The 26,259-nt window shown below is 39.7% G+C and overlaps 1 protein-coding gene across 2 annotated transcripts in view; it reads right to left on the bottom strand.

Annotated features, from left to right (window-relative positions):
• The window catches only part of NUP93 (nucleoporin 93), a 105,749-nt gene that overhangs the window by 55,075 nt on the left and 24,415 nt on the right, over window positions 1-26,259 (bottom strand). For both annotated transcript variants that reach the window (XM_007466811.1, XM_007466810.1), the window contains one exon: window positions 22,248-22,365. In XM_007466811.1, the coding sequence (XP_007466873.1) occupies window positions 22,248-22,365 (118 nt within the window). The remainder of the gene's footprint in view (window positions 1-22,247; window positions 22,366-26,259) is intronic.

The following is a 26,259-nucleotide window of genomic DNA, read 5'->3' as shown; positions in this document are numbered from 1 at the left end:
AGGAATTTGCACATGCCATGATGCTAAAATAAATGGTGGTTAAAAGATTTTATACAGCAGCAGGCAGATTCTGCCATTTTAGCCTACAGAATTTGTAGATCCAACATCCACAAGCATCTCAGATCACTGTACCCTCATCAAGTGCACTGTCCTTCAAACAGAACAGTAAATTCACCATCTTATATGTTTGGCCTTTCAGTAGTTAAAATATTTCGATACTGTTTAAATAACTATTCAGATTAATTACAGCTTTGAACAGAACCGAGGTTATTTGCATTTCAGGAATATACAGCCAATGAAACTGTCAGTGACACAGGAAAATGCAGACCTTTTATTAACATATGCTCAGCTCAACTGTCACTTCTCTGTATAACATTTAGGGAAAAATATATGATGTGTAAATAATGAATATTCCCATACTACCATAATGGCTTTTTAAAATGTTCCTCAGAAAGGATTTTTTTTCCTCCGTGTTTTAATGTATAACCTGAAAATTAAAGACTACATCAAAATACTAACATGTGTTTTTTATTGTCACTAAAAGAAATTCAATGCAGCAAACAACTGTGCAATTACAGGAAAGCTTGTGCAAAAGCAGAGATGAAACTGCACTGAGAACCAGACACCAGATGATTAAAGTCAGGCCAGTAAGGTAGTGGACGGTCATTATGGTGCAGATTGCAAAAGAAAAATGGAGAAAAAGACCCTTCCATCTTCAAAAACAAAACCCACAAACCCTACGATGCAATGTGTTGCCTGCAAAACCAATACCTATACTGCGGAACCTGAAGGACACACGATTTGCCAATTTCACAGCACATTTTTATACAAATATTAACTTGGCTACTTAGTATCTAGAATTTGGCTACTTAAGGTTCTTATTCATCTATAATAATCATTCTGGTATTTAAAGAAGCAGAACCAGGTTACAGACTTTGCTGCTTTAAAAGATAAATAACTAATATAATCAACTTGTATTTCTTATATCAGAACTTTTGCCAATTAAATGTTCATAGTTGAGATGTTTCAGACATTTCTGCCCTGAAAAAAATAAAACTAAAGGGAAAAAGAATGAACATAAGAACACACTGGTGTCTGAACAGTGAATAACAATGAAAGAACTTATGTTACTAACATAAAAATCAACCCATGATTTCCTTTGTTTTATTCATTGTGATAGCACCAAATGCATAATTTGGAGGTGCATGTGTTAACAAGAGCTGTAAGGCTGAAGAGCTTTCTAGTTTTGTTTCTTCTCCTAACTTAAAATTAACTGCACCAACAGTGCTATTTGGTGCCACAGCAGATGTCACAGTAGTTGTAGCTAACATTCAACAACTCAAGCTTTTTTGTTCCAGACCCAATACAAGATAGCACTAGCAGCTCAAAACCGCACAAGGAGGGAGAGAGGGATCGGGTTGAGGGTAGCTTTGAAATTAACCAGGCTCAGCTTATGCTCCAATTACTGAACAAAAGACAATCCTGGGGGACCTCTCTCTGAACCAGTGCAAGAAGCAAACTCTTTTGTTTCTGATCAAATAAATACAGCATTGGAACACAGCGGATATGCAGCAATAGGAGTCTCTGCCTGGGGATGGAAGGGGCAAGAAAAAAAAGAACTCAAAGACCTCAGTCTGGTTACAGTCAAACCACTTCACTGATGGTTAAAACCTATTCCTGAGGGAGACATCTGAAGTTCACTACAGGGGACTGAGAAAACCCCCTTCAATTACTTAAAAAACCCATGTCATGGAACCACATTTTTCTATGCCACTATGGCCAAAGAAATACATTCAGAGGATAGATCTTTATGCTAGAATAAACCATAAACAAGCTCAGCCTCAGTCTTCCCTAATCTATGAATATCCCAAAGAGACCAGATGAGCTGCAGAATATTCTGACTGCAAAGGACCTCAGAGCAGAGACTACTGAGAAGTGTTAACTAACCTGCCTCAGACTCCAAGCCCGAATAAGTATGTGGAGGTCATTAAAACGCTGGACAGAAGCCACCTTACAAAGGAGGTACTTTTCCAATTGATTTATCACTAGATGAATTAATCCATTCCTAAATGCCTATTTGGTAGTCCATTGTTTAATTCTGTGTTTTGGCTTTATATAGCCCTAATCACCAAAAACTAAAACAAAGAGAAAAGGACAGACAAGTAGTGGACTCAGCACTTAATATAAGGGACACAAATGCGCCTGCTTATACAAATGCAAAGATGATGTCTGATTCTTTCTACCAAAGGGGATCGATACAACCTTTTCAAAATCTTCTGTACACTGCACCATTCTGAACTACAACGGCAGCTAATTTGTCCATCAGATACACACACACTCTATGTAAAAAATGTAGACATTCAAGTGTAAAGACAGATGGATCTTACTACCACAATGACCAAAGTGTATTATTAGGTCTTTGTGTATTTGAAAGATCTCCAAATTTCAGGTGAGGGCTTGAATTTTTAAACAGTATTCCATATAAAATTCCAACAAAGTATACCTTTAGATAGTTCCTTAGAATTCACTGTAATGAGAATCTTTAATAGAAGTTTCAAGTTTGTTGTTTTTATTTCCATCTCTCTACAGATTCTCCCAATTAGTCCATTAAAGAACTTCTTAGCAAAGTACAGGTATAGGACCAAGAAAGAAAGAAAAAATTTTCCGAAAATAGTAGGAACACTTCCTCCAACTTAAGATATCCAGGTTCCAAAGACTCTCAGACTTTCTCCCTCATGTAGTTAACTGGTTTTAAAGATCTGAGAAGGTTAAAAAAAAAAAAAAAAGGAGGGGGGAAAAGAGTTCCAATTTCCTTAGGCCCATGCTTGAAACACACCAAGGATGAGGAGACATTTTTTAAGGGGTGGCATTAGTACTCCTTTAAAGAAAAAAAAAAAACCTGTTACCATTAACAAATAAGATTATAGAGTAGAAAAAGGAAGCCACTGAAATTCTATGGTTCAAGTAGAATTATAATAATCACTAGGTGGGGACTTCCCTGGCAGTCCAATGGTTAAGAATCCATGCTTCCACTGCAGGGAGCATGGGATCAATCCCTGGTCAGGAAACTTAAGATCCCGCATGCTGTACAGTGCGGCCAAAACTAACTAAATAAATAAAATAAAATAAAATAAAATAAAATAAAATAAAATAAATAAAAAATCACTAGGTGAAGTTCAAGTGCACAACTGTAAAGCTCTAAAGTACATTAACAATATGCAGGGCTCCACCCAGAAATCAAGCTTTTACAGAACGCTGGTTAGCTGTGTTCTGCCTTTTGCCAGGCTCACTGGGCTGCTGGGAAGATCAAGTAATATCACTGGTGGCTAAGTGCTTTTAAGAGTTAAAAATGAGAGGCCACGTGAGGTCGGGCAGTCACTGTCCCCTACTTGCTAGTCTTCTGAGGCACAGCTGGCTCCCAGTTCCCTTCCCAGCCTCCATCACCAACCTCCTCCCGGCTCCTCGCTCCTTGCTGAGACCTTGGTCCCTTGCCCCATGCTATATGCTTCCTGTCCTGTACAGTCATTTGCACTGTCACAACTCTTACCTCTAGACCAGTGGCTCTGGAAAATTCTGTCTGGAGCTATTTTCTGAGCAGTGTTTCTTATCCTACCTTTAAGTGTTTGAGGGGCATTTCCATGGTGATGTCTTGCCAGAACATCAGAAACTGAAACAAAATCTCAACTCTCAATCTAGTTAACCTTCCTAATTCCTCAGCTTCGACCAACAGCACCAATCCTTCTCTTGCCACAAACCTTGAGTTATTTCTGAACACCCTTCTTAAGCTCATCAGGCACCAAGTGCGGCAGATGTTTTATTCCAAATGTCTCTCGCACATCTTTTCCTCTCCGTTTTCTCGGCCACCAACCTGGTCCTGGCCATCATCACTGTGCCTGGATTACTGCAATTGCCTCTGAACAACAGCGCAGCAGATATCCTTCCACTGGTCATGCTAACTTCCATAAGTGTTTCCACACCCTCCCTCCTTCCGTGTTGACATTTACCTACTCCAAAACTTTTAACAGCATGTACTGCCTACACTCCACTGCTTGGCAGTCACTCCTTTCACATTTGATCCCCCCCTCACTGACAGACTTTATTTCTTAGCACATAACTTCTATTCTCATCTCCCTGACCTTGTTCAGGTTATTACTCTCATATCTTCTTTCATTTCCTGCAAGCTAAGCCCATTTAATCTTTCAAGGCCTATTGGGATCCTGACTATTCCAGGGGATCTTCCCCAATCACCCTTGAAGTCATTCGTCATTACCCCCTTCCTCTTCTCTGAACTCCATATGGCATGTCTCATGTCATTCCCATTCAGTTTTGCCAGTCACTTTACACTGTTTTGGACAGTTTGAACTTATTATAGGAATGTTAGTCTGGGCTCTCCAGGTAGAAAACAATGAGCTTCTAGGGGGCAGTATCCAGAATTTATGTTTATTCTAATTGTCATCAGTGCCTACCATAGTGCTGTCCTTAATGGGCATGCAACAAAACCACTTCATTGATTTTCATTAATGTTCACTAGGCCCCACCCAGGGAGATGGAAGCATCTACTTAAAGGGGAGCTAAATATTACTTTCGCTTATTGTTTGTTCTTTCAAATCTCTTCAGCTCCTTGAGATAATTGCAGCCTTAGGTACTAAGACAGATGCTGAGGTGGTTCTTGGCCAATGTGCAGAGGCACCAGATTCTTCTTTGTGACTAAGCAATATTACCAACAGTATTCAATTCCCAAAGTCGGCTTCCTTCTCAGTTGCATCTAGAGCCAAGGAGGTTCCGGGAAAATGAGATGGTCCTAGCCAAAGTCAGTGGTGTGGCATTCACAGCTGATCTGTCTTGACAAATCAGCTGAGAATGAAAAAGCAACCTGCTAATTTTATCAATGACATTTCGCCTTGAGTATTAAGTGAGGACCACTAGATTTACACAGTCACTAAAGAGTCAGAGGATGTCTGCACATCTTTTTTAGCAGTAAAACAAATTAAGGTCCACTCTCTGTTGCTCATATGCAAACTTGTCTGCTCAGGGGTCAAGAAACAACAGGGAAAAGAAAGCTCTCTGCCTGAGAAGCTGATGAGTTCTGGTTCCCAGAGCAGGGTTCTGCTTTGGTAAGCCTATAAGCCAAAAGGGGTGGGAACACAGTTTAGAAGTGGGCCAGAAACTTTAAGGTAGATAGCTGAAGGTAACTTCAGAAGTAAGATTTCCACTTTAAACATGTTTTTGGGAAGTGGTTCCTCAGTAAGTGCAGTTACTAATGGGAATGGGCTAAAACGGGAGGAGGAAGCAGCTCTCCTCAAATATTCCTCCAGGGCCATTTACTGCAGTCCCAAGTTTCAGAAATTCAGAATGAGAGCTCTCTCTCTCTCTCTCTCTCTCTCTCTCGCTCACACACACTCACACACACACACACACACACACACACACACACACTCTCTCTCTCACAGCATCTAATCAAGCCTTAGTATTTAGATAAAGGGAACAAGAGATTATGGCAAGAACTTGTAGACTATATGAAGAACTTCTACCTCAATAATAATAAATGAAATAATACAGTAAATACAGACTAATTTTCGTTGTAGCCATAAAATTTCAGGGGTGACTCATTTCCCTTGTAGCATAGATTAAGAAAATAAGGCACAGAGAAACTCAGATTCTCACAGCTCCAGGTCCTGGGTTCAGGGCCTGAGTTCTCTGCACAGCACTATGGGACACTGTACAACAAAACCTGGCCGGTGTGTGCTTGATGGACTCTATTTCATGGAATCTGAAGTTCTTACATGGAGGATGATGGTGGATAGAAAAGAACAGCTTCTGGCTTGCTAGTTTTGTTACCAATGTACTTTATACAACAGATGTATTTCTTATCAGGTTGATTGTAAATAGAACTCTTTTAAACAACTTCTATTTTAAATTCAGTAGGGAAGCTGTTATTTGAAGGAATACTAAAGCTAAATATCGCCCCACGATTTCTTTAATAAATGCAGATATTCAGAGTTTGGATTTGCTTCCTAAAGCAAGGTCTATCATATTATTACTATTATTTTAGAGAAAAGACACTAAAACCCCAATTTTCATGCAATTTTTTTGCTGCATATTATTTACCATTTCTGTTATTAACTAGAAAACACTGATGAGGCCAGAAATTGATTTAAAAAAAAAAAGACTCCTCAATAGAAAAGGATTACTAAAATTACTCAATCCTCAACGTAATTTAAACAAGGGAAAACCTGTATATATTTCATTATCTGGTCAGAATTTCAAATTCACTGACATATAAAATATAAGTTCCTGAAATTTTTCTAAGAAAAATTTTATAAGAAAAAAAGAGTTAAAAATTATATGCAAAATAACAATAAAATGAATTTGCAACAGAAAACATGGTGACTGAGGTCCCATGGGATGTTGGTCCTACATGATGGGGTGGGAGAGGTGAGAGGAGGCCCTGCCTTTCATCACCCACCACTTTTAGGACAGACGACCAAGGCAAGTTAGACAGGTGGCCTGGTCTAGGCCCCAGGAGCTTATGCTTCCCTGTAAGAACCTCGGCTCAGGTTTCCATCTCAGTACTGTACCCTCCACATCTCTACAACAGGAACACGAGGATCTGCAATTCTAAGACAGTTTTTTGAAAACTAGGCTGATTTTAAAATCTGCTCTTCCCACACCATTCTCTCCACGATCCTTCCAGCAGTGACACAGGTGAAAATCATTTAAAAAACAATGGTCCAGTTTTACTAACATGCTTCTTACATAATAAATCCTCCAGCAAACTACTGAGGTGATTAAAACATTTCCAGTTCTACTATTTTGCCATCTCACATCCTTAAGTCGATACTGGGACATTTCAAGTAGCTGAATCCCCTTCGGTAGACCTAAAACACTGAAGATCTAATAAAGATGGGGACTATATTATATCCACTTACGGTGCTTAACAAAGCATCATGCACAGGGTTAAGTGCTCAAATATATTTATTGATTAACCTATGAGTTGTTGAAGGTTATTATTCAGATGCTTGAGAAATGTCTACAGAAATGCAGCTTGTTGTCAGCCTTCTCCAACTGTGGTGCTTCTGGGCAAACTCACATTTAGAATTTAACCTGAAGTGTTCCTGTGAAGCTACCTATATATTAGTCACACTTAATCTAATTAAGTTCTACTTAAGCCTTATGGGTGAAAAACCATGTAAAGCCACCTACATATGATTTCTAAAGGCAAGAAGTTATTAAACCTAGTGGAAAGCATGCTGAAGTTGGGAGTCAAAAGAACTGGGTTCTAGGTAACCCTACCCAAGTTATTCACACCATGCCTCAGTTTCCTCATCTGTAAAATGGGAAAATGCTACCACACCTATATGAAGAACACTATGTATATCTTCAACTGCCTATACAACAGGATTACTCTTCAAAGCAAAGAGAAGCCATTTCAAATGATTTCTAAGACACACAGGCTGCACATTTTAATACATTTTTTAAATATTCAGACTGATTTAGACATTTCCAAGGAAATACTTATTCTGCCTCTCTGCTTTCTCTCATGGCATCTGTTGTTACTAGCAGGTAAGGAAAAGTAAAATCTAATGTCATTAACAGTAGACCCAAGATCTTTACCACTCACTCAATGCAGGAGGGGGTTACAGAGAGAAGCAAATGAAAAGGTAAGCAAAATGAGGATGAGAGGAGCTGAGGAGAAAGGCAGAGAAAATCAGGTTAATGAATAAAAACAATAAGTCCATCTTTCATCTCTCCTGGCTCCTAATGATGGCAGACGGTGTATTTAATCTGCTGAGAGACCAGATTTAAGGCCTTCTTTTGGCACAGTCCATCCATGAATTATTAACATTTGCAGAAGCAATAGCACATCCGCTCACAGTGATCAGAGAGGAAAGTGATGATTAACTAAGATGGGATTATTAATCCCTCCACTTCCCTTTCCTCCGTCCCCCTCGCTTCTTCATTCCCCACTGGGCTCTGACTGCTTTTTAGGCAGTGCATTTTAAGCTACAGCCTTGGTATCAGAGTCAATACCTCCATGGTAAAAAAATAATCAGTGACCAATTATAAGTCATAGGTTTTTAATATATATAAGTTTTTAACATATTTTATTGAACATTGTGTCCTTCATGAGTGGTTACAAATTCTTTATGGACTCAAACACTTAGAAGATAAATACACTGCTTTGCAGGCTGAAAGTTCAGGGTTGGTCCACAGGTGGACTAAGTATAAATGTTGGCAGAGATGGCTAGAAAAGGGTTTACTTATACTAACTAGACTTCTGTAATAACTTAACCCAGTGGACCTCATGCTGGAGGGCTTGTTCAAACACACATTCTGGGCCCCACCTCCAGAGATTTGGATTCCGTAGCTTTGGGGTGGGGCCTGAGAACTTGTATTTCTAACAAGCTCCCAGGTGATACTGATGCTGCTGATCTGTGCACCACACTTTATAATCACTGATAAAGAGCTTCTTTCCTGTTGTCAAATGCATTCAGGGCATGAGAGGAATGGAGAAGGAAATTAAAACCAACCTGAAGTAGAAAGTTAATACAAAGACAAAGGTGAGATTTGTAGCTCCTTTCCCCTCCTAACCCCCAAAGAAAAACCTGGAGGCCTGAAGGGCTCTGCAATGTTTGCTGCTCCAAAACAAACACTATTCCATAACACTCCCCCTTTCCCCAAAATATGAGCTAGTAGGATGAACAGTTAACAAATGGTGAAGAACATATATGAAGTTGAGAGCTAGATTAATTTATAACTTCATTCCTAAAACATGAAAAAACAAAATCAAATGTGCCCTTTTCCTTGGTCATTTTCTTCCCCATCATCTTCTCTACTTAGGATTTGGCTTTAATGTATGATCAATCCTCAAAAAACAAATAAGTTGAAACAGCCTCACCCAAAACAGCTTATGTACTATAACAGAAAAGTCTTGTACACCCTCAATATCAAGCTGAGTCAGGCACCAAAAAAGTAGAATATTAGCAGAGGCTTTAGGCAAGGGCCAAAAATAAGGAAATGCACTTCAGAGTACCCATTAAAAGAGCAAAGCATGAGCAGGTTAGCCAGATGGATAAACTAAATTCCACCTCTTCGGGGTTTGCAAAAGCAGAAAACACAAGTAACAAGAGCATGTGAGGAAGAGGCCCACCTCTGGCAGCCAGTAGATACAGCCTCTCCACCAGGCCCAGCCCCAACCCCACACCTAGACTCACTCTGCAGAGCAAGACAGCGCTGGTGGCTGCACGCTGCGAGGCTGCAGAAGCCATTCTTGATTGGCTTCTGAAGCCAATTCTTGAAGCCAGCCATGATTTCACAGCTGCCACTTGATTGCAAAAAAGGAGGTACACTCACATTAGCAATGGCTGCTCTGGATGCCAGCCAGTCTAAAAGGCTGGGAGGGACGGTGGGGGGGCGGAGAAAGAGGGATGCAAAAGACAGAAGGAAAGCAAGAATGAAAGGAAAAAAGGAGAAAAGACAAAAAGAACAGACGAAAAGAATGAAAGAAGGGAGGATAGTCCAAAGGAAGGAAGGAATCAGGGAGGGTGAAACAGAAAGCAAAAAACTGGCAAAAACAAAAACAAAAAATCTCCCCCCAACCTGCTCTGAACCCTGACGGCCTAGTCCACCTAAAGTTTCAAATATGATATTTGTTCTGGTTTGCCACTTTGCATTTGCTTGGCACCAGTGACCTACTCAGCACAAACAAGGCTGATAGGCTCTAGTGTGACAAATCTCAAGAAACCCTGGGCCCCTTCACACAAAGGGCATCTGTAAAATATAGCAGCAGCAGCAGCAGTTTTGTTCAGTATCACTTTTTGTTCCAAAGTATATCCCCGATGGAAAAAATGAGGTTTGTCCCCATTCAGACTATAGTATTACCCTTCGAAGTAGCATTTTCATACCTACGACTGATTTAGTTAACCAGCAAATCTTTCACATGGAAAGGAATAAATAGAAATGACACTTCAAAGGAAACAAGTAAGAAAAGGTCTAAGGGGAAAGACAGAACCAAAACATCAAGAAATTTGACCAGTGGCAAAAGAACTAGCTTAACATCTTTGTGGTGGTGGTGATGACGGTGATGATGAGGAGGAGGAGGAATTTATCCAAGCAGTCCACCCCTTGATGCCTTCCTCAGCAAGGCATGATAATAAGGATACAGGGCAAGGTATTAAGAAGCATCTGGGTTCAAGTTCCGCCTTTGATAATAACTAATCTCTCTTGATTTCGGTTTCTTCTGCTTCTAAATAAAGATGATGCTAACACCCATTCACCTCACCTCAAACACTGCAGTAAGGAACAAGACAGTGATGGACAAAGCCCACTGCAAAGTATTATACGAATGGAAAGATTACTATGGTGTGTCCCTCAAAGTTCACATAAAATTACTAACCTGTTACTTCCCCCTTAAAACTTCTAAATTAGTTCAAAGTCATAGAGCTTCTCGGTAACTATTTTTCCCAACAGTTTTTTTAATAATTTTTAAAATTTTTATTTAATTTATTTATTTATTTTTGACTGCGTTGGGTCTTCGTTGCTGCGCACATGCTTTCTCCAGTTGTGGTAAGCGGGGACTACTTTTCATTGCGGTGCGAGGGCTTCTCATTGCGGTAGCTTTTCCTGTTGCAGAGCACGGGCTCTAGGCATGTCGGCTTCAGTAGCTGAGGCACGCGGGCTCAGTAGTTGTGGCTCGCGGGGTCTAGAGCGCAGGCTCAGTAGTTGTGGCACACGGGCTTAGTTGCTCTGCGGCATGTGGGATCTTCCCGGATCAGGGATCAAACCCGTGTTCCCCGCATTGGCAGGCGGATTCTTAACCAGTGTGCCACCAGGGAATTCCTTTCCCAACAGTTTGAGGGGGAGAGTGAAATGACATAATGGTTGCTCATGAAATCTGCACATCTCAGATCCCTTTTCACACATTAGGAAGTTTTTTCCATTACAGAATAAAGGGAAAGACTGTATATTACTTTATAGGAATTGACCAATTCTGAACTATGAAGGCCATTCTTATAGTCTACCTCTAACACATGCTTCATGGACTAATTCCTCACTGCCCTGTTAAAATAAATCAATTTTCCTTGTCATTTCAAAGATGTTCTACAGCTTCAAGTACCTGGTCCAAACAATTCAACACTCCCAAAATGGTGGCAGTCAAGAAAGTACACTATGGAGCCATTTTCCAAGTTCTGTGAACTAAGGACATCTTGCTTTTGTAATTAGAGGGAAAAGTGAATTTTCCCTTCTAAAGCCATTCAGTTCTCATTCACACCCTTAAAATCCCAAATTTAATGTTTTCTTGTCATCTAACTCCCTCAGCCCTCACTTACCCTCAATTACAGTCAAGAGGTGTCCAGGTTGTGAAAAGGAGGGTAAAAGTCTTTCATAGGCAGTGATTGCTTCCCTTCCAATCACTCTGAGCCCAGCTCCCTCCATAAGCAGGCCACTGTACCTGCCCCTCAGCTAGATCCTAATTTCAACTTCACACTGGGAGAGTGGCACCTGGCACACGCTGAGGACCACTTACGTGGGAGTGCTTGCTTAGCTGGGACCTACTCTTTGCACACCATCACCCCTGCCCAGTTAGTTCCCTGCTGGTCTTCTCTTCAAGATTCTGCTATGTTAGTTTGCATTTATTTCTAAGAGCCAGTTAGACCAAAGAGTACCAATTTGCATGACTTCAGGTATTAATGTTCTGCTGAATGTCAACTCCTCACTTTTGTGCTGTCTCCTAGAAGTGAGTAATTTTGCTGTGCAGAAATTCTTTCCTGTATTCTGGAGCACACACCAAGTTGAGGGCTCTGCCTGTGTCTTTAAAAGCCAAACACACATAATACCCATAGGCAGCCAAATCATATTATAAGATGCAAGATTTCAACATTCCGGCACACTGCCAGAGCTTAATGGCCAGTCAGACGCTAAGTAAGGAAATGGGTCTGCATTAAACCTACAAATAAGTCAACAATCAATAGTTCAGGATTACAGAAAAAATTTGGTGTGCCCTTTAAATTGCTTCTAGCATCATCCTTCTAACTCCAGCTCAGCTTCAGAAGCAAAACAAAACAAAGATGATCAAGCAAGAAGCTGAACCCAACCTATTTTTACAAGCACAAAGCCTTGGCATTTCAAAACTAAAAGCTGCTCCAGGATTTCACAGAAATCCTTTACAGTGTACCTGTAGGGCAGCAAAACTGAGAAATAATAGGCTGGGCTTTAGACAGTAAATTAAACTGACAGCTCAGCAAGCAGAAAACTATGGCAAAAAACCCAGCACCTGGAGATAAACGGAGGAAGCACGTTTTGGCCTTCCTGCAAAACTCATCTTCCCCCCAAACCAGCAGTGTTTGTATTAAGGTTTAGAAAGCACATTCCAGCTTCTCCCTCAATCAACATTATTTTACTACTAAGCTTATATAAATAAGAGCGATGCCCACCACATCCATTCTCTGTGGGCTTTATACTCTTTATTTTGCTCTAAATGAGTGATCAATTATACTTCTATTTCCTATTTCTACCATCTTTCTCCTTCAAATATAACCTGAAAATTAGTCTACAATGAAATTTAAAACCTAGGGGAATAAGGGCACAGTACTGAACTCAAACTCACAGAAGGGACTTCAAGTCTGGCATAATAGCCCTTTAGGCCTTAGGCTCCTCCTTGGTGAAATGGAGTTAACAATAGTAACTGCCTCAGAGGGTTACTGGAAGGACTGAATGAGGAAACCCAGAAAGTGCTCAGTACAGTGTCTGGACACAATAAATGTTCAGTAAACCTTAGCTTTGCCTTCCCTATTCTAACTGGGGTAAAACAGAAAACCGGAATTCAAAATTGTCTTTGGTGCCATGTTTCACTGTACCAACAAGTAAACTAAACAAAAGAAAGGAAGGGAGACAGGAAAGGAAGGGGAGAGAGATGAGGAGGGAAAGTGGTGGGGAGGAGGGGAGGGAGGAAGGGGGGGAATGAGAAAGGAGGAAAACATAGCTACTGAAACTAGTACTACCCAAAGTACAGCTGAAGAAGCACCCGTCCACAAGTAGTTTGTTCCCAGTCTGCAGCAGGTAAGTACAAAATCTGAGAATCATCATTTAGAAACTTTTATAGCAATCTGACAGAGTAATTTTATGTCCACTGAATTTAATTTAAAAAACTAAGGCTTACAGGAATTCCCTGGCCCTGGCAGTCGTTAGGATCCATGCTTTCACCGCTGGGGCCCAGGATCAATCCCTGGTTGGGGAACTAAGATCCCACAAGCCTCATGGCATGGCCAAAAACAAACAAACAAACAAAAAACAAAACCTAAGGCTTATATTCTGCATGTCTTTTATTTCATTTTTTTCTAGTAATTCATTTTTGCTGTATTTTATAAAAGTATCTCTCAGTCTGAAATAAATTGGGAAAAAAGAAACTTGAGAAGCACGGATTATGTAAGCACCTTCTGAATACAACACCCATCACCATATTCCTTCAACAGGAAGACATGTGGGGCAGTGTGGGGCCTCATCACAGAGCCAAGTGCTACTGTGAATGCCTTAAACCTTCAATGATTCACCGGGCCCTGCTCATTTAGAGACTGCTTCTGCTGAGACAGACTCATATGCACTGTGGATAACAGAGAACCGAGTAAGAAATGAGAAAGCACTCCCAGATAATGTATCATCATACAATTATATTTTGGTACCTTGAGCAAATCAAGCATATTATAACCTTCCATGGCTGTGTCTACCTGTCCCTAAGATAGTAACAGCTTTTTTTAATTAGACAATTTTTTTAATAGATAAAGGAGGAATGGAGAAAACTCTGCCCCACATCCTTGTGATCATGTCATTTAAAGAAATAAATCAAATCAGGTAGTAATAAAAATCAGCCAGTGAATCCACACTCCCACTTACGTTCTGCTGACCTAATCCTCCCGTTTGTGTTATGAACTAAACGAATAGCCTGGCTCTAGTTGTAAATGTGTTTTATAAGACAAAGGTTCTTTTTGTACAGTTTCTTGGAAGCTGTGTCACGCCCAGTCCTGCTCAGCAGATTCTGCTGCAGTGCTTCAAGTGCTGTGGTTTTCTGAAAAGCACAGGCGGGATTTTGCTGATGGCATCTCGGCCTCACAGCCACTCCACGGTGAGAAGCGGGGACTAGCCCTTCTGCCCTCCAGGATAAATGAAGCAGCGCGTGCACCGCTGCTCATCGTTAGTGTTGGAGACCAGGAGCTGCCTTCACCCTGGGCATGGGACTCATTCAACCTCTCCATATCTGATGTGCAAGATGGAAGCCAACCATTTGCGAGACAGGAAAATGCTCAAAAAGGAAGCAATACACACTGGTTCTGGGAGCTCTGCAGCAAAAGAAATTATAGTATTGGTCTTGTCAGTAGAGGATGTTGTTCATCCTACCTCCCAGCTTCTTTTCCTGGTCCCTGCCAAACAACAAACAGAAAAAAGCAAAACCAAGAGTATCTCCTGTCTGAGCCCCTCTCTCAGTTCCTTCACAGAATGTGGATTTTTAGTGGAGACAAGGAGAACCTGGGCCCCAAAGTTTTATGACTACGGAGCCACACTTTGTAACCACCACCAATGGAAGGAGCCGCATCAGGCTGCTGGCCTGGAAAGCCTTGGACTGAACACTCCGAAACAGAAATAAGAGATCACAGGGCGCTGTGGCAAGCAGATCAAAGTGGCGCACAGGGTCAAGGGCTGCCATCTGAGAATGACAGACTGGTCTACAGTAGTGCATTCAATATTTGACAAGGTTTTAACCCCCATTTAAATCAAACAGTTTAGCCCATTTCTGATTCCTGAAACCAAGCAATTTAAAGATACCAGAGTGAAGATAACAATATATGCTCCCCATCTCCGGAGTACTGGGGCATCAATAGATATCGGCAGGTTAAGAGAAGCTGGTAAAGAGGGAGGGGATGACTCAACTCCAGTTCAAAGGCACCAGGGCCTGGCCAATACTTGAAGTGCTCTATTAAATTGTTAGATAAATATTTCAGCCGTGGGCTTCTTCCAAAATACTCTTACAGAACCATTCCAACTTCTTTCTTAAGTTGGTAACTGATATTCTCCTGCTCACTACAGGATATAAGAAACCTCTGAGAAGACAAAAAAGCCTGTCATTTCCTGCCTGCACAGAATGCATTCAACATCCATTTACTTGCTTGTTCTGAAAGCCCTGCATTCAGGAGTAAGTGTGAATGGTTAAGTAAAAAAGCTGAAATCTTATATCCTTGGCTCACATAAAAGCAGTTTTTCACATCTTCCACAGACGATGCCTTTAACAACCATTTTTATTCCAAAGTTACCATTTCTAATTCCATTCAGAGGACAGTTTAATGCAACTGCATACTTTCCCACCATACCATAATGTCTACCTTTCCCCTTATCACAAACAGCAGAAAAATTAAATCATTTCAGTACTTACCACAGCAATCAGCATTAGACTACCTAATTATAAACACAAAATAGGATGGCACATTAACCTGCCTCTGTGAAGACACTATTTTTTCCTTTTTACATGTTTACTGGTTTTTACCAGCTCTGAGATTTACTCTGGGTCAGGGTTTAATGACAAGGAACAGCAAATATACTCATTAAGTGGGGGTGATGTGGGCACCGCAGTATTTACACAAGAGATGAAGCCTAGCACAGCTACTGCCCTGAACAAGAACACAGGACACAGTGTGATGTGTGTCTTTTCCACACGCACCTCAGCCACTACAACTGAATTCTGGCCTAAAACGTACCTGGTATTTGTTCCAGAAAAGGGTTTCTCTCTAACTGACGGGCTTTGGATCCAGTGGGAATTGTATTCATTTGCTACTGAACCCAAGAGCATTACCTATAGGTTGTTTCAAGTCCAGGACAGGCAGCTGTTATAAGCTGGGAAAGGGCAAGATTCAAATATCCATTAAAGTCCTCTAAAAATTCATAAGAAAGGTTACCATGAACTTCCCACTGACTCTCTTAGGAGCAAGAGGAATATAACAAAGGAGGTCAATAAATCAAAAGCTTAACTAAAAATCTTCACACTGTTAGACTCCATGAAACAGTCTCTTACATTTTTATATCATGTGAAAACATTTGAAGAGCAAAGTTTTATTCCTTCAGAGTCCATCAATTCAAAATTTCTAATCATCCAATTTGGGCTAGATCACTATTATTTGCAGAAAAGACTGCTCAAGCATATTAAGAGCAGAAACAGTAAGGAAGATAAGTATGTTTTGCCTACTTAAACCATTTCTCAGAATTGCTATACAAATTATCAGTATGCAAATGGATGCAACTCTTATGAAAGAACCTCATCTCTTCCTTAATTTACTAAAGCAGCTTTGGTAAGACCTCTCCTTGGTACACACACTTAGCAGTTTCAGTTTCTAGGAAGAGATGAAAATGACAACTACATTTCTTTAAATATAATTCTAGAATTAAGATATTGTTCACCCATTCAGAATGCACCCTCCCTCAATTAATTTGAGCTAGGGAAAGCTTACTGCACCTTTCCCTCAATATTAATACTTTGCCAGTACTAATCCTGAAGAACTGCTATTAGCAAACTAATCATTCTAAGAAAGTCTGAACTTCTTTTCAACAAACTGCCACAGGATTTCTGGAACCAATTCCCTACCAACAACTTGCCAGTACTATAAACACACAATTAGCACTCAAGACGACTACTTTTCCTCTTAGCTGTAATATACAGCTGCATTTAATCAGCAGTACCTTAATTCTGAAGGTATAAAATTAAAAGATAAACCATGAAAATAACAATTTAGGTGATATGGGATTATACCACCAGTGATTCATTTTTATGCTTACCAAAGCCATTTAGCTTCTTCTGATTATTTAAAAGATAAGCTAAGAGTGGTTTGAGTATACTCTACATTTCCAAGGACAGAAAAAGGAAGGAAATAATGAAAATTTTATTATAGATATAGTGTGGTAAGTAGAACGAGTTTTTAACAAGTCAATTATTATTGCACCACTTTCTTATATTTTATCCTCTTTTTAAGACTTCTTTTTCTCTTTATTCATACAGGACGGATTTCCATCTGGAAATTGAGCATATTATGAAGATGTTTAGTTCCATATAGAGTTTTTTTGTGTGTAGAAGGGGCTACATTTTCATTTATCATGATTTAAATTGGTTGCTAAGTCAATTCCAACAACATAATCTAAAGTTGTTTACTTTGTGGGGGAACATTCAGAAAGTTTTATTTTTTCCTAAGCAGTAAAGCCAACATGCTATATTTGGAGGCCATGGGAAGAGAGATCTGAGACTATGAAAGAGGTGGCATCTAGGAAAGCCTTAAGAGGGTCAGACTGAAATTATGGCTCAGACATTTTCAGAGGTGCTACTCCACGCTAAAGGAAGCGGGTGAGCAAAGGCCTACAGTATAAAAGGAAAATGAAAGAGTTTGGTAACCTGGTTAGCTGAAGTAGAAATCTCTTTCTCACACGCCCCCCCCCCCCAACAATTTAATCCTACCTATACTTACCCGGTAAACTAGAGTACTTAAAAGAAAATCAGACTGTTTCTAGTTGGAAAATGTCTCTTGCGAAATCTCTTAAACATATTATAGAACATTAACCTGTTTGGAGAGAATGACTATGACTAAACTCTGGAATCAGACAAGGCTAGTCAGCCTCACTTTCCAAAGGCCTGAAAGAGAGTGCTGAGGACGAGATCAGATACTTGGTTGAGGTTTGCAGTCCCTGGAACAACTAGAAATAGATGTCTTATCCTGAAACTCCTCCATGAAACAGAGTTAGATTTGAAGATGTTTCATTTATTACAGTTAATTGACAGTTTTAAATTTTCTGGCACTGTAAGTATAGTGGGTTGAAGTGGGTACTGCCAAAAATACATGTCTAAGTCCTAACTCCTGGTACCAGTGAATGTGATCTTATTTGGAAATGGGGTCTCTGCAAATATAATTAAGGTAAGCATCTCAAGATGAGACCACCTTGGAGTTAGAGTGGGCCCTGAATCCAATGGCTGGTGTCCTTATAAGAGAAGGGAGAAGTGGATTTGACACACCTGACAAAAAAACCTATGAAGATGGAGGCAGACTGGACTTATGCTGCCACAGATCAAGGAATGTCAGGAGCCACCAGAAGCTAAAAGAGGACAGAGTCTCCTCTCGTGCCTTCGGAGGGCACTGCCAACACCCTGATTTCAAAGTTCTGAGTTCCAGACTGTGAGAGAATGCATTTCTAATGCTTTAGGCCACTAAGTTTGTAGCAATTTGCTGTGGCAGCCATAGGAATCTAATACAGTAAGTTCAGCAATAATATTATTATATTTTGGTTTAATGCCATTTGGAAATATTACAGCCTAACGCCGAGAAACTGCAGCTCCCATTTTTTATGGCCAACCCAGGCTATTTCTGCAGAGCCTTCTTGAAAAATACATGTAATCTAGTGAAAAAGCCCCAGAATATAACTGAACTGTGTAACTGTGTACTTTATTACTATATAATACACATCATCCATGGTACATTAGGTCTGTTCAGACCACAGTAAAAATGTGCAGTCTGCCCTCTATATTTTTTTCCAAAGACAGAAGTGAGCAAGTGGATCTCTGTGAGAGGAACCATACTTGCAAGCACCACAAAGTCACTCAGAATAGAGCAATACAGTTGTTTTAGTACCATGTCCTCTTAACAGTTATGGCTCTTCAGCTCCATTACAAAAATGTGTAGGCCTTCTTTATGACCATTTCCAAAAATTAAATCAATAAACATTAAAAAAAATTCCACTAGCATCAGCCATACATATATTTAAGTTGGTTTATTTAAATATGTTACCTTTGCTGGCCACAGCAGTCTTTTAAAAATGCATTATCAATGCATGCCAACATCACTGCTTATGACAAACAACAAAAAACCTGTATTAATTTCAAGCTCCATTAGAAAAAGGAGGAAATACAATCGATGTTTACCAAACAGAAAAGGACAACCTATTCATGGGAAAATGCCTTTCCAAGCTTATAGGTAATGCAAACAATGGATGGTACAAAGTCTTGGACAGCACCTGTCAAAGGATCCTTCAGCATTTCCTTTTTTGAATTTATAAGCTGACATAATAAATTCAGTCTGACTGATACTCAGTACGTGGGATTAGGGTACGTTCTCATCTCAAAAACTGCACTGATTGGAAAACAAAAGCTCATACACAAAAATCGATCAGATTTATGGTATGTGAATTATATTTCAGTAAAGCTGGTAAAAATAAATGAGAAAAAAAACGTCCATCAAAAAGTATATCTGGGGCTTCCCTGATGGCGCAGTGGTTGAGAGTCTACCTGCCGATGCAGGGGACACGGGTTCGTGCCCCAGTCCGGGAAGATACCACATGCCGTGGAGCGGCTGGGCCCGTTGAGTCATGGCCGCTGAGCCTGTGCATCCAGAGCCTGTGCTCCACAGTGGGAGAGGCCACAACAGTGAGAGGCCCGCATACCGCAAAAAAAAAAAAAAAAAAAAAAAAAAGTATATCTGGCCTTTTTAAAAACAAAAAATTGAAAATGTCCAAATTAACTCTTCCTGGACAACCAACACATTAAGAGAAGAATTAAAAGGAGGACCACTCCATGCTAAGGGCGAAAGCTGGCTTGGCTCCTATATTTGACTACTACACAGGAAGTCAGGGAAGGACATGGTACTACTATGTGTACAGGAAGTTTAGGCATAGATCAGTTGAGCCACACAATACAATCACTAGAGCTATCTCAGATTAGGCCAAAGACTCGGCCCTTTAGAAGTTAAATTTTCTCCTTTAAGCCTTTTCTGGCAAGAAGATGAAGACAATAGAGGATTTTATTTTGAAACTAGTTAGTCTTAAATCTTTACTTCAGGTCTAGATGATCAATTCCCAAATAATCAAAACTTACCTTGGAGTGACCATTTCACATTTTTTAAGCTATTCCAGAAAAGCTCAACTGAGAGGTAAAATTTTGAAATGGAGGCATCCTTCCTCTCAAAGTTCAAAGACTTCCCAGTGGTGCAGGACCAAAACTCTTAGCCGTGCTCATTCCAAATTAAGAAACTCTCTTTGATGTGACCAAGCATGCATTGCTAGGAAGCCACCTAATGGGGCTATTGAAGGACAGTGTTCATGAATAAAGTAGAAGGTTAGAATAAATGATCATTATGACTCAATACATTTATAAACCTGTCATTAATATCTCAAAGCAAAAAATGTTGTACCACATCAGTTGGAATTCATGAAGTGCATCACTAAATGTTGCTGGGTATTCCAAATATGTATTACAAATATGCCAAAGAAAATCTAAAAAGCAGTTTTTAAAATAAACAACTTATTTGGCATTTTAAACATTAAAAACAATGTAAACAAACAACCTTTCAGCAAATGCCATTTCTTTCCACACTATTAGGAATACTTCCCCACATATATGGTGATTATTCAAATTATTTGAGCTGTATCTCATTCACTCACCTGTTATGGGAGTAAGTATTTGTTTCTAGGGCATCAGACAGTTGAAATAGAAGGTGGGGAGAGCAACAGCTAAAACTTAAAAAAAAAAAAAAAAAAAAAGTGGCAAGTATACATGCCATTTTAAGATTACATGGAAAGGGCTTCCCTGGTGGCACAGTGGTTAAGAATCATCTGCTTGCCAATGCAGGGGACATGGGTTCCAGCCCTGGTCTGGGAAGATCCCACATGCCACGGAGCAACTAAGCCCGTGCACCACAACTACTGAGCCTGCGCTCTAGAGCCCATGAGCCACAACTACTGAGCCTGCGTGCTGCAACTACTGAAGCCAGCGTACCTAGAGTCCGTGCTCTGCAACAAGAGAACCCACCACAATGAGAAGCCTGCGCACCACAACGACGAGTAGCTCCTGCTCGCAGCAACTAGAGAAAACCCACGCACAGCAATGAAGACCCAATGCAGCTAAAAATAAATTAATTAATTAAAAAAAAAGATTACACGGAAATAAGAAGGCATCTATAAGGTGACAGGCAAATATAATTTAGTATATAAAACTGGAAAAAAACTGGATTTTCATACTCTGGGAACATATCAATAACAGGGAAAATAATGAATATCTATCGTTACTGAACTCTCAACTCAAATTTGAGGGTTTTAGGTTTCTCAAGTGGAATAAATGCAGTAGAATTATGGCCATTACTGTAGATGGATTAAAACAGTTCTCGGAAGGGTGGGGTAAAGAGTATTAATTCAAATTGAGCCCAAATAATAAATAACAGATTCATCTGTACTAGGATTTGCCTTTGTAGGACCTGCATCCTTTCATCTCAAAGGTAAATCGATGATAAAAATGGTATCCCACTATCCCTTCACTCTAACACAAGTCAGTGTTCCAATTCCTCAGAACTAAATAGATCACGGGACTTCCCTGGTGGTCCAGCGGGTAAGACTCTGTGCTCCCAATGCAGGGGGCCTGGGTTCAATCCCTGGTTGGGGTACTAGATCCCACATGCATGCCGCAACTAAGAGTCCATGTGCCACAACTAAAGAATCTGCATGCCATAATTAAGACCTGGTGCAGCCTGAAGGAATGAATGAATGAATAAATGAATAAACAAATATAAAAAAAAACCCAAACAACTAAATGGATCACAAGACTTTTCCTTAACAATTTTGACCACACACACACACACACACACACACACACACACACACACAAACCAGTTTCTGATTAGATTAAAATAGCAATCAATTGTGCCAGTGGCATGCTAGGTTAAATGAGACAGGAGTGCTCTATTAGACCATTTCCTGGTGCCACTAATGGAGCCAAATACTTCCTAGAAATCGATGAGTAGGTTTCAGTAAATAGTAAAGCTATTTAGTTTCCCCAGCTCTTTGCCAAGCCACACAAGCAAGATGTAGAAAAGAAATGTGGAAGACAAATAGTAAAATTATTTGAGATCTAGCAAAGAAAGCAAGAGAAACTTACAACTAATGTCTCTGTGCCTTGGATTAAGCCCTAAGAAGGAAGAGAAATCTGTGCTCATAATTACAATAATTTAAAAAGTGCAGGTCGGAAATGCTTTCCTAAATTCAGCCTTACAGAGCACTCTGAAAATAATCCAATGTTCCTCCAAAGCTGAGCCTCCCATTCTCTTAATATCTGAGGAAGAAGAGAATTAACAAAGAAATGTGGTATTCCTAAACCAGCTGGTGAACAAAAGGCCAGGGCCTTCAGCCTGGGTTGCATGCTCAGGGTTGTACCTGCACCAGTCCTGGTACCTGGCAGCCCTTACCTGAATGTCTGTGTCCTTCACAGGCTCAAGAGGCTCAAAGGTGGTGGCTGCACTCAGACTCTCCAATCGCTGGGAGATGTGGGATATGTCAAGTCCCCGAGACCCGAGGAGAACTGACCTATATGAGGATATAGGGCAGGGAGAAAAAAGTAGAATTAGAACATCTAATATGCTTCCTAAAATACTAGAGAGTATTTTTAGTATGAAACTAAAACTTCTTATATACTGCCCAAACACTTTTGTATGGTTGTTTCATACCTTTCCAAAAAGATCTACCACCTGGGATAACAGACACAACGTTGCATTTGGTAGTAAGAGAGAGTTCTGATCATGTCTAAATTAGAGTGAGGGGCCTGTCTAGATAAATTGATACCATATCAATAAAATTACAGGCTAGACTGCTCCAAACACTTTATAGTGAAGAAAATCGTGAGGTAGATATTATTCTCAATCCCCGTTTTACAGATGGGGGAACCAATGTGCAAAGAGGTTAACCAACTTATCAAAAGTCACAGAGCCAGGAAACAGCAGAGCCAGGTCACCAAGCTCCACAGCACAAACTCTTAACCGCCATCCTATATTTACAGCCTCTATAAAGACAGATGTAGTAAACTACAAAATTTTAGAAGCTTCAGGAGAACCTAGTCTAAGCTTCATTCATTAATTAAGGAAACTGAAAGTCCAGGGCAATCAATAACTTGCAAAGGGCAGGGAAACCAGAATCCAAGGCCAGTTCTCCAAAGCTTCTCTTCAAAAGCCAAACACCATGTGCAGTACATCTTCAAATTCCCTCTCTGCTGCCCAGTCCAACAGTAGAGGAAGCTGTCACCTGACTAATAAATGCTTTTGAAGAGAGATGGGAACACTACAGCTGGCTTTATGTCTACTCATCTGGAGCAATGTAACAATGGGAGAGCAAAAAAAAAAATTATAGATTCTCACTAATATCTAGAACACTCTCTGGAAGAAAGAAACTTAGGGAAATTAATTGTTTAGACTGTTGCTTTTGGATTATGATTTAGTACCCCCAAATCCCATCGACAAAGTCTGTGCTCATTCTTAGTAACTTAGAAGAAGCTAGACCACCTGGTGGCACAAATAACCCTAACACCTATGGGTGTTACACTGAAGATGACCAATTCTGAACTAACATACTTATTGGAAAAAAGAAAAGACTTCTCAAGCTTATTTCCATTCTACTTAGTACCACAGGAATAGATAATGTGCACCCAGAGGGCTCTGCACGTAGATTTTTGTCTCTTCCGTGCAGACTGGTCAGCTATGATGCCATCCCTGAGGCTTCCCCTCCAGGCTATCATTTCAAATAGATAATCTTGCCTCTCTCTTCTAACAATCCTTGATGGCTAACTTTCTAGTACAGTGGTTCCCAGTCCTGGTTGCACATTAGAATCGTCTAGACAACTTTCCTCCCAATGATTCTGATTAGTGTTGGGTAAGCCTGGAGCACGAGTATCAGTATTAGGCTCTCCTTCCCTTTTTTATAACAGCTTTACTGAGATATTATTCACATATCATACAATTCACCCATTTAAAGTGTAGAATTCCATGGGTTTTAGTATATTCACAGAGTTGTACAACCATCACCACAATCTATTTTAGAATATTTTCATCACCCCTCCCTGCCAAAATTTCCCCCACTCCATAAGCAGTCATGGGAATGTATCAATAAAATGCTCATGTCTCCACCAATCTCCCCCTAACCACTAATTTATTTTCTGTCTCTATAAATTTGCCTACTCTGGACATTTTCTATAAATGGAATCATACAATATGTGGTCTTTCATGACTGGTTTCTCTTACTGAGAATAACGTTTTCAAGGTTCATCCATGTTGTAGTATGCATCAGTACTTCATTTCTTTTTATTACTGAATAGTACTCCATCATATGGATATGCTATATTTTATATTAATGAACATATCATCATTTGAAGGACATTTGGGTTGTTTCCACTTTTGGTTATTATAAAAAATGCTGCCATGAACATTCATGTGCAAGTTTTCGCGTGAACGTACGTTTTCATTTCTCTTGGGTATACACCTCGGAGTGGAACTGCTAGATTATATATTGACTCCCTGTTTAACCTGAAGAACTGCCAGACTATTTTCCAAAGCAGCTACACTATTTTACATTCCCATGAGCAACGTACAAAGGTTCTAATTTTTTCCACACTCTTGCCAATACGTGTTACTACCTTTTTGATTATAGCCACTTTAGCCAACTCCTTTTCAAACTATTACAGAAAAAAATCTTAATATGAAGTTAAAATAATAAACCCTGTACCTATCACCCAGCTTCAAAAACTAGCATGTTGTAGCAAACTCTCTTTTCATCTACATCCCTATCTACTTTCCTCTCTCTACCACCCAGATTATTTTGAAGTAAATCCAAAATATTCTCTTAATTATTTCATAACTTTAAAATGTGTTTGCCTGAATGGAATACAAGTAAGTTCTCTAACTGCAAATAATTGATATGCCTCCAAATGTCTTTTAATCTTTGAGTTGTCCCTCCATCTCATTTTTCTGTTTTCTTACAATTTCTTTGTTGGAGACTAGATTATTTGTTCCATAGAGCAGTGCTACTCAAACTTGAAATGTGCATGTGAATCACCTGGGAAGCTTGTTAATAAGCATATTCTGTTTCAGTAGGTCTGGGATAGGGCCTGAGGGTCTCCATTTCTAAAAAGCTCACAGCTGATGCTTATGCTGTTGATCTATGGACCAGACTCTAAGTAGCAAGGATGTAGTTTCCCACATAACAGGTTTTACTGATTGCATCCCCATGATGTAATTTAACATGTACCTCCGGCCTCTCCTATCCAATTTCCTGTAAATTGAAAGTAAGTGCTAATGGTTTGATCAGATTCAGGTGGCATTTTTTTTTTTTGGTTCAATTACTTCAGACTTTTATCAAGAGGTATGTAATATCTGATTACCTCTTTTTGGAATGTTACCAGACACTGATGATCATTGCTTAGATGCATTAATTCCTTAGAGGTTGCAAAATGGTGGTATTCTGTCTCTATTAGCTGGAATATCTCCCCTCAGAGACACTCTTCATCAACTACGTGGTTACTCTGAATAATGAGTTGATTCTCTAGCATTCTCCAAAGGTAACTGATGAGTTTTGCTTTAGTATCATTAGGAACTCATGAATTTAAACATATTTGATGTATTTCAATCCATTGCAGTTATTATCCTTATCATGCTCAAAATCATCTCATCTTTGGCCAGTAGAAGCCTTTTCAAGTTGGTTTCTGAGTTCTTTTGACATGACTCAAGTTGACCTACATAACTTCCTTGCCATCTGGTATGACAAGTTCATCTTGCCCCAGACCTGGAATCGGTCAACTCTCCAAAGAGCCCCAGTTACTTTTCATTAATAAATCGATTTTTAGAGACCACTATCTGGGCACTAAGATGTGCTCATTGCTACACTGTTTCTAAGCCTTTCAGTAGGCAGAGCTAGAAATAGAGTTTTTACTTTTGTTTCAGTTTCCTTAAGATAAATTACATCATGAGTTCATACTGACACTTCCAATTCAAAATTAAAAACGTAAAGTTTGGGGTTAACCTCATAGATTTTCTATCTGTATCTCCTTTCTCTCATACCCAAAGTCCTAGTTCTCAGCATCACCACCTTAACTACTTATTTGCTTTATCCTACACTATACACACAATAGTCTCAAAACAGCACTATCAATCCCTCTACCAACAATATCATTATTGAAGACCGATTAAGATATTACTTGGAAATGTTCCTCTCTGAATGATTATGTCACCAACTGCATGAGCATTTATTTTCCTTCTTTAGGAAGTCCTTTTCTGAAATTTTGTTTTGTTTTATAATTACACAAAATATTTAAACAATTCCAAAGTCAAATCTATAAAAAAGTCCATCTTCACCTTATTTTTTCCCTTTTCCTATAGGTAACCCTTTGTTTATTTACACCATTTATATTAATCACAACTTTTTTTTTTTTTTTTTTTT

Source organism: Lipotes vexillifer, unplaced genomic scaffold (genome assembly GCF_000442215.2).
Source record: "Lipotes vexillifer unplaced genomic scaffold, Lipotes_vexillifer_v1.1 scaffold130, whole genome shotgun sequence".
NCBI classification, from domain to species: Eukaryota; Metazoa; Chordata; class Mammalia; order Artiodactyla; family Lipotidae; genus Lipotes; species Lipotes vexillifer.
The sequence above is the reverse complement of the archived record's forward strand: the minus strand, read 5'-3'. Positions and strand labels throughout refer to the sequence as shown.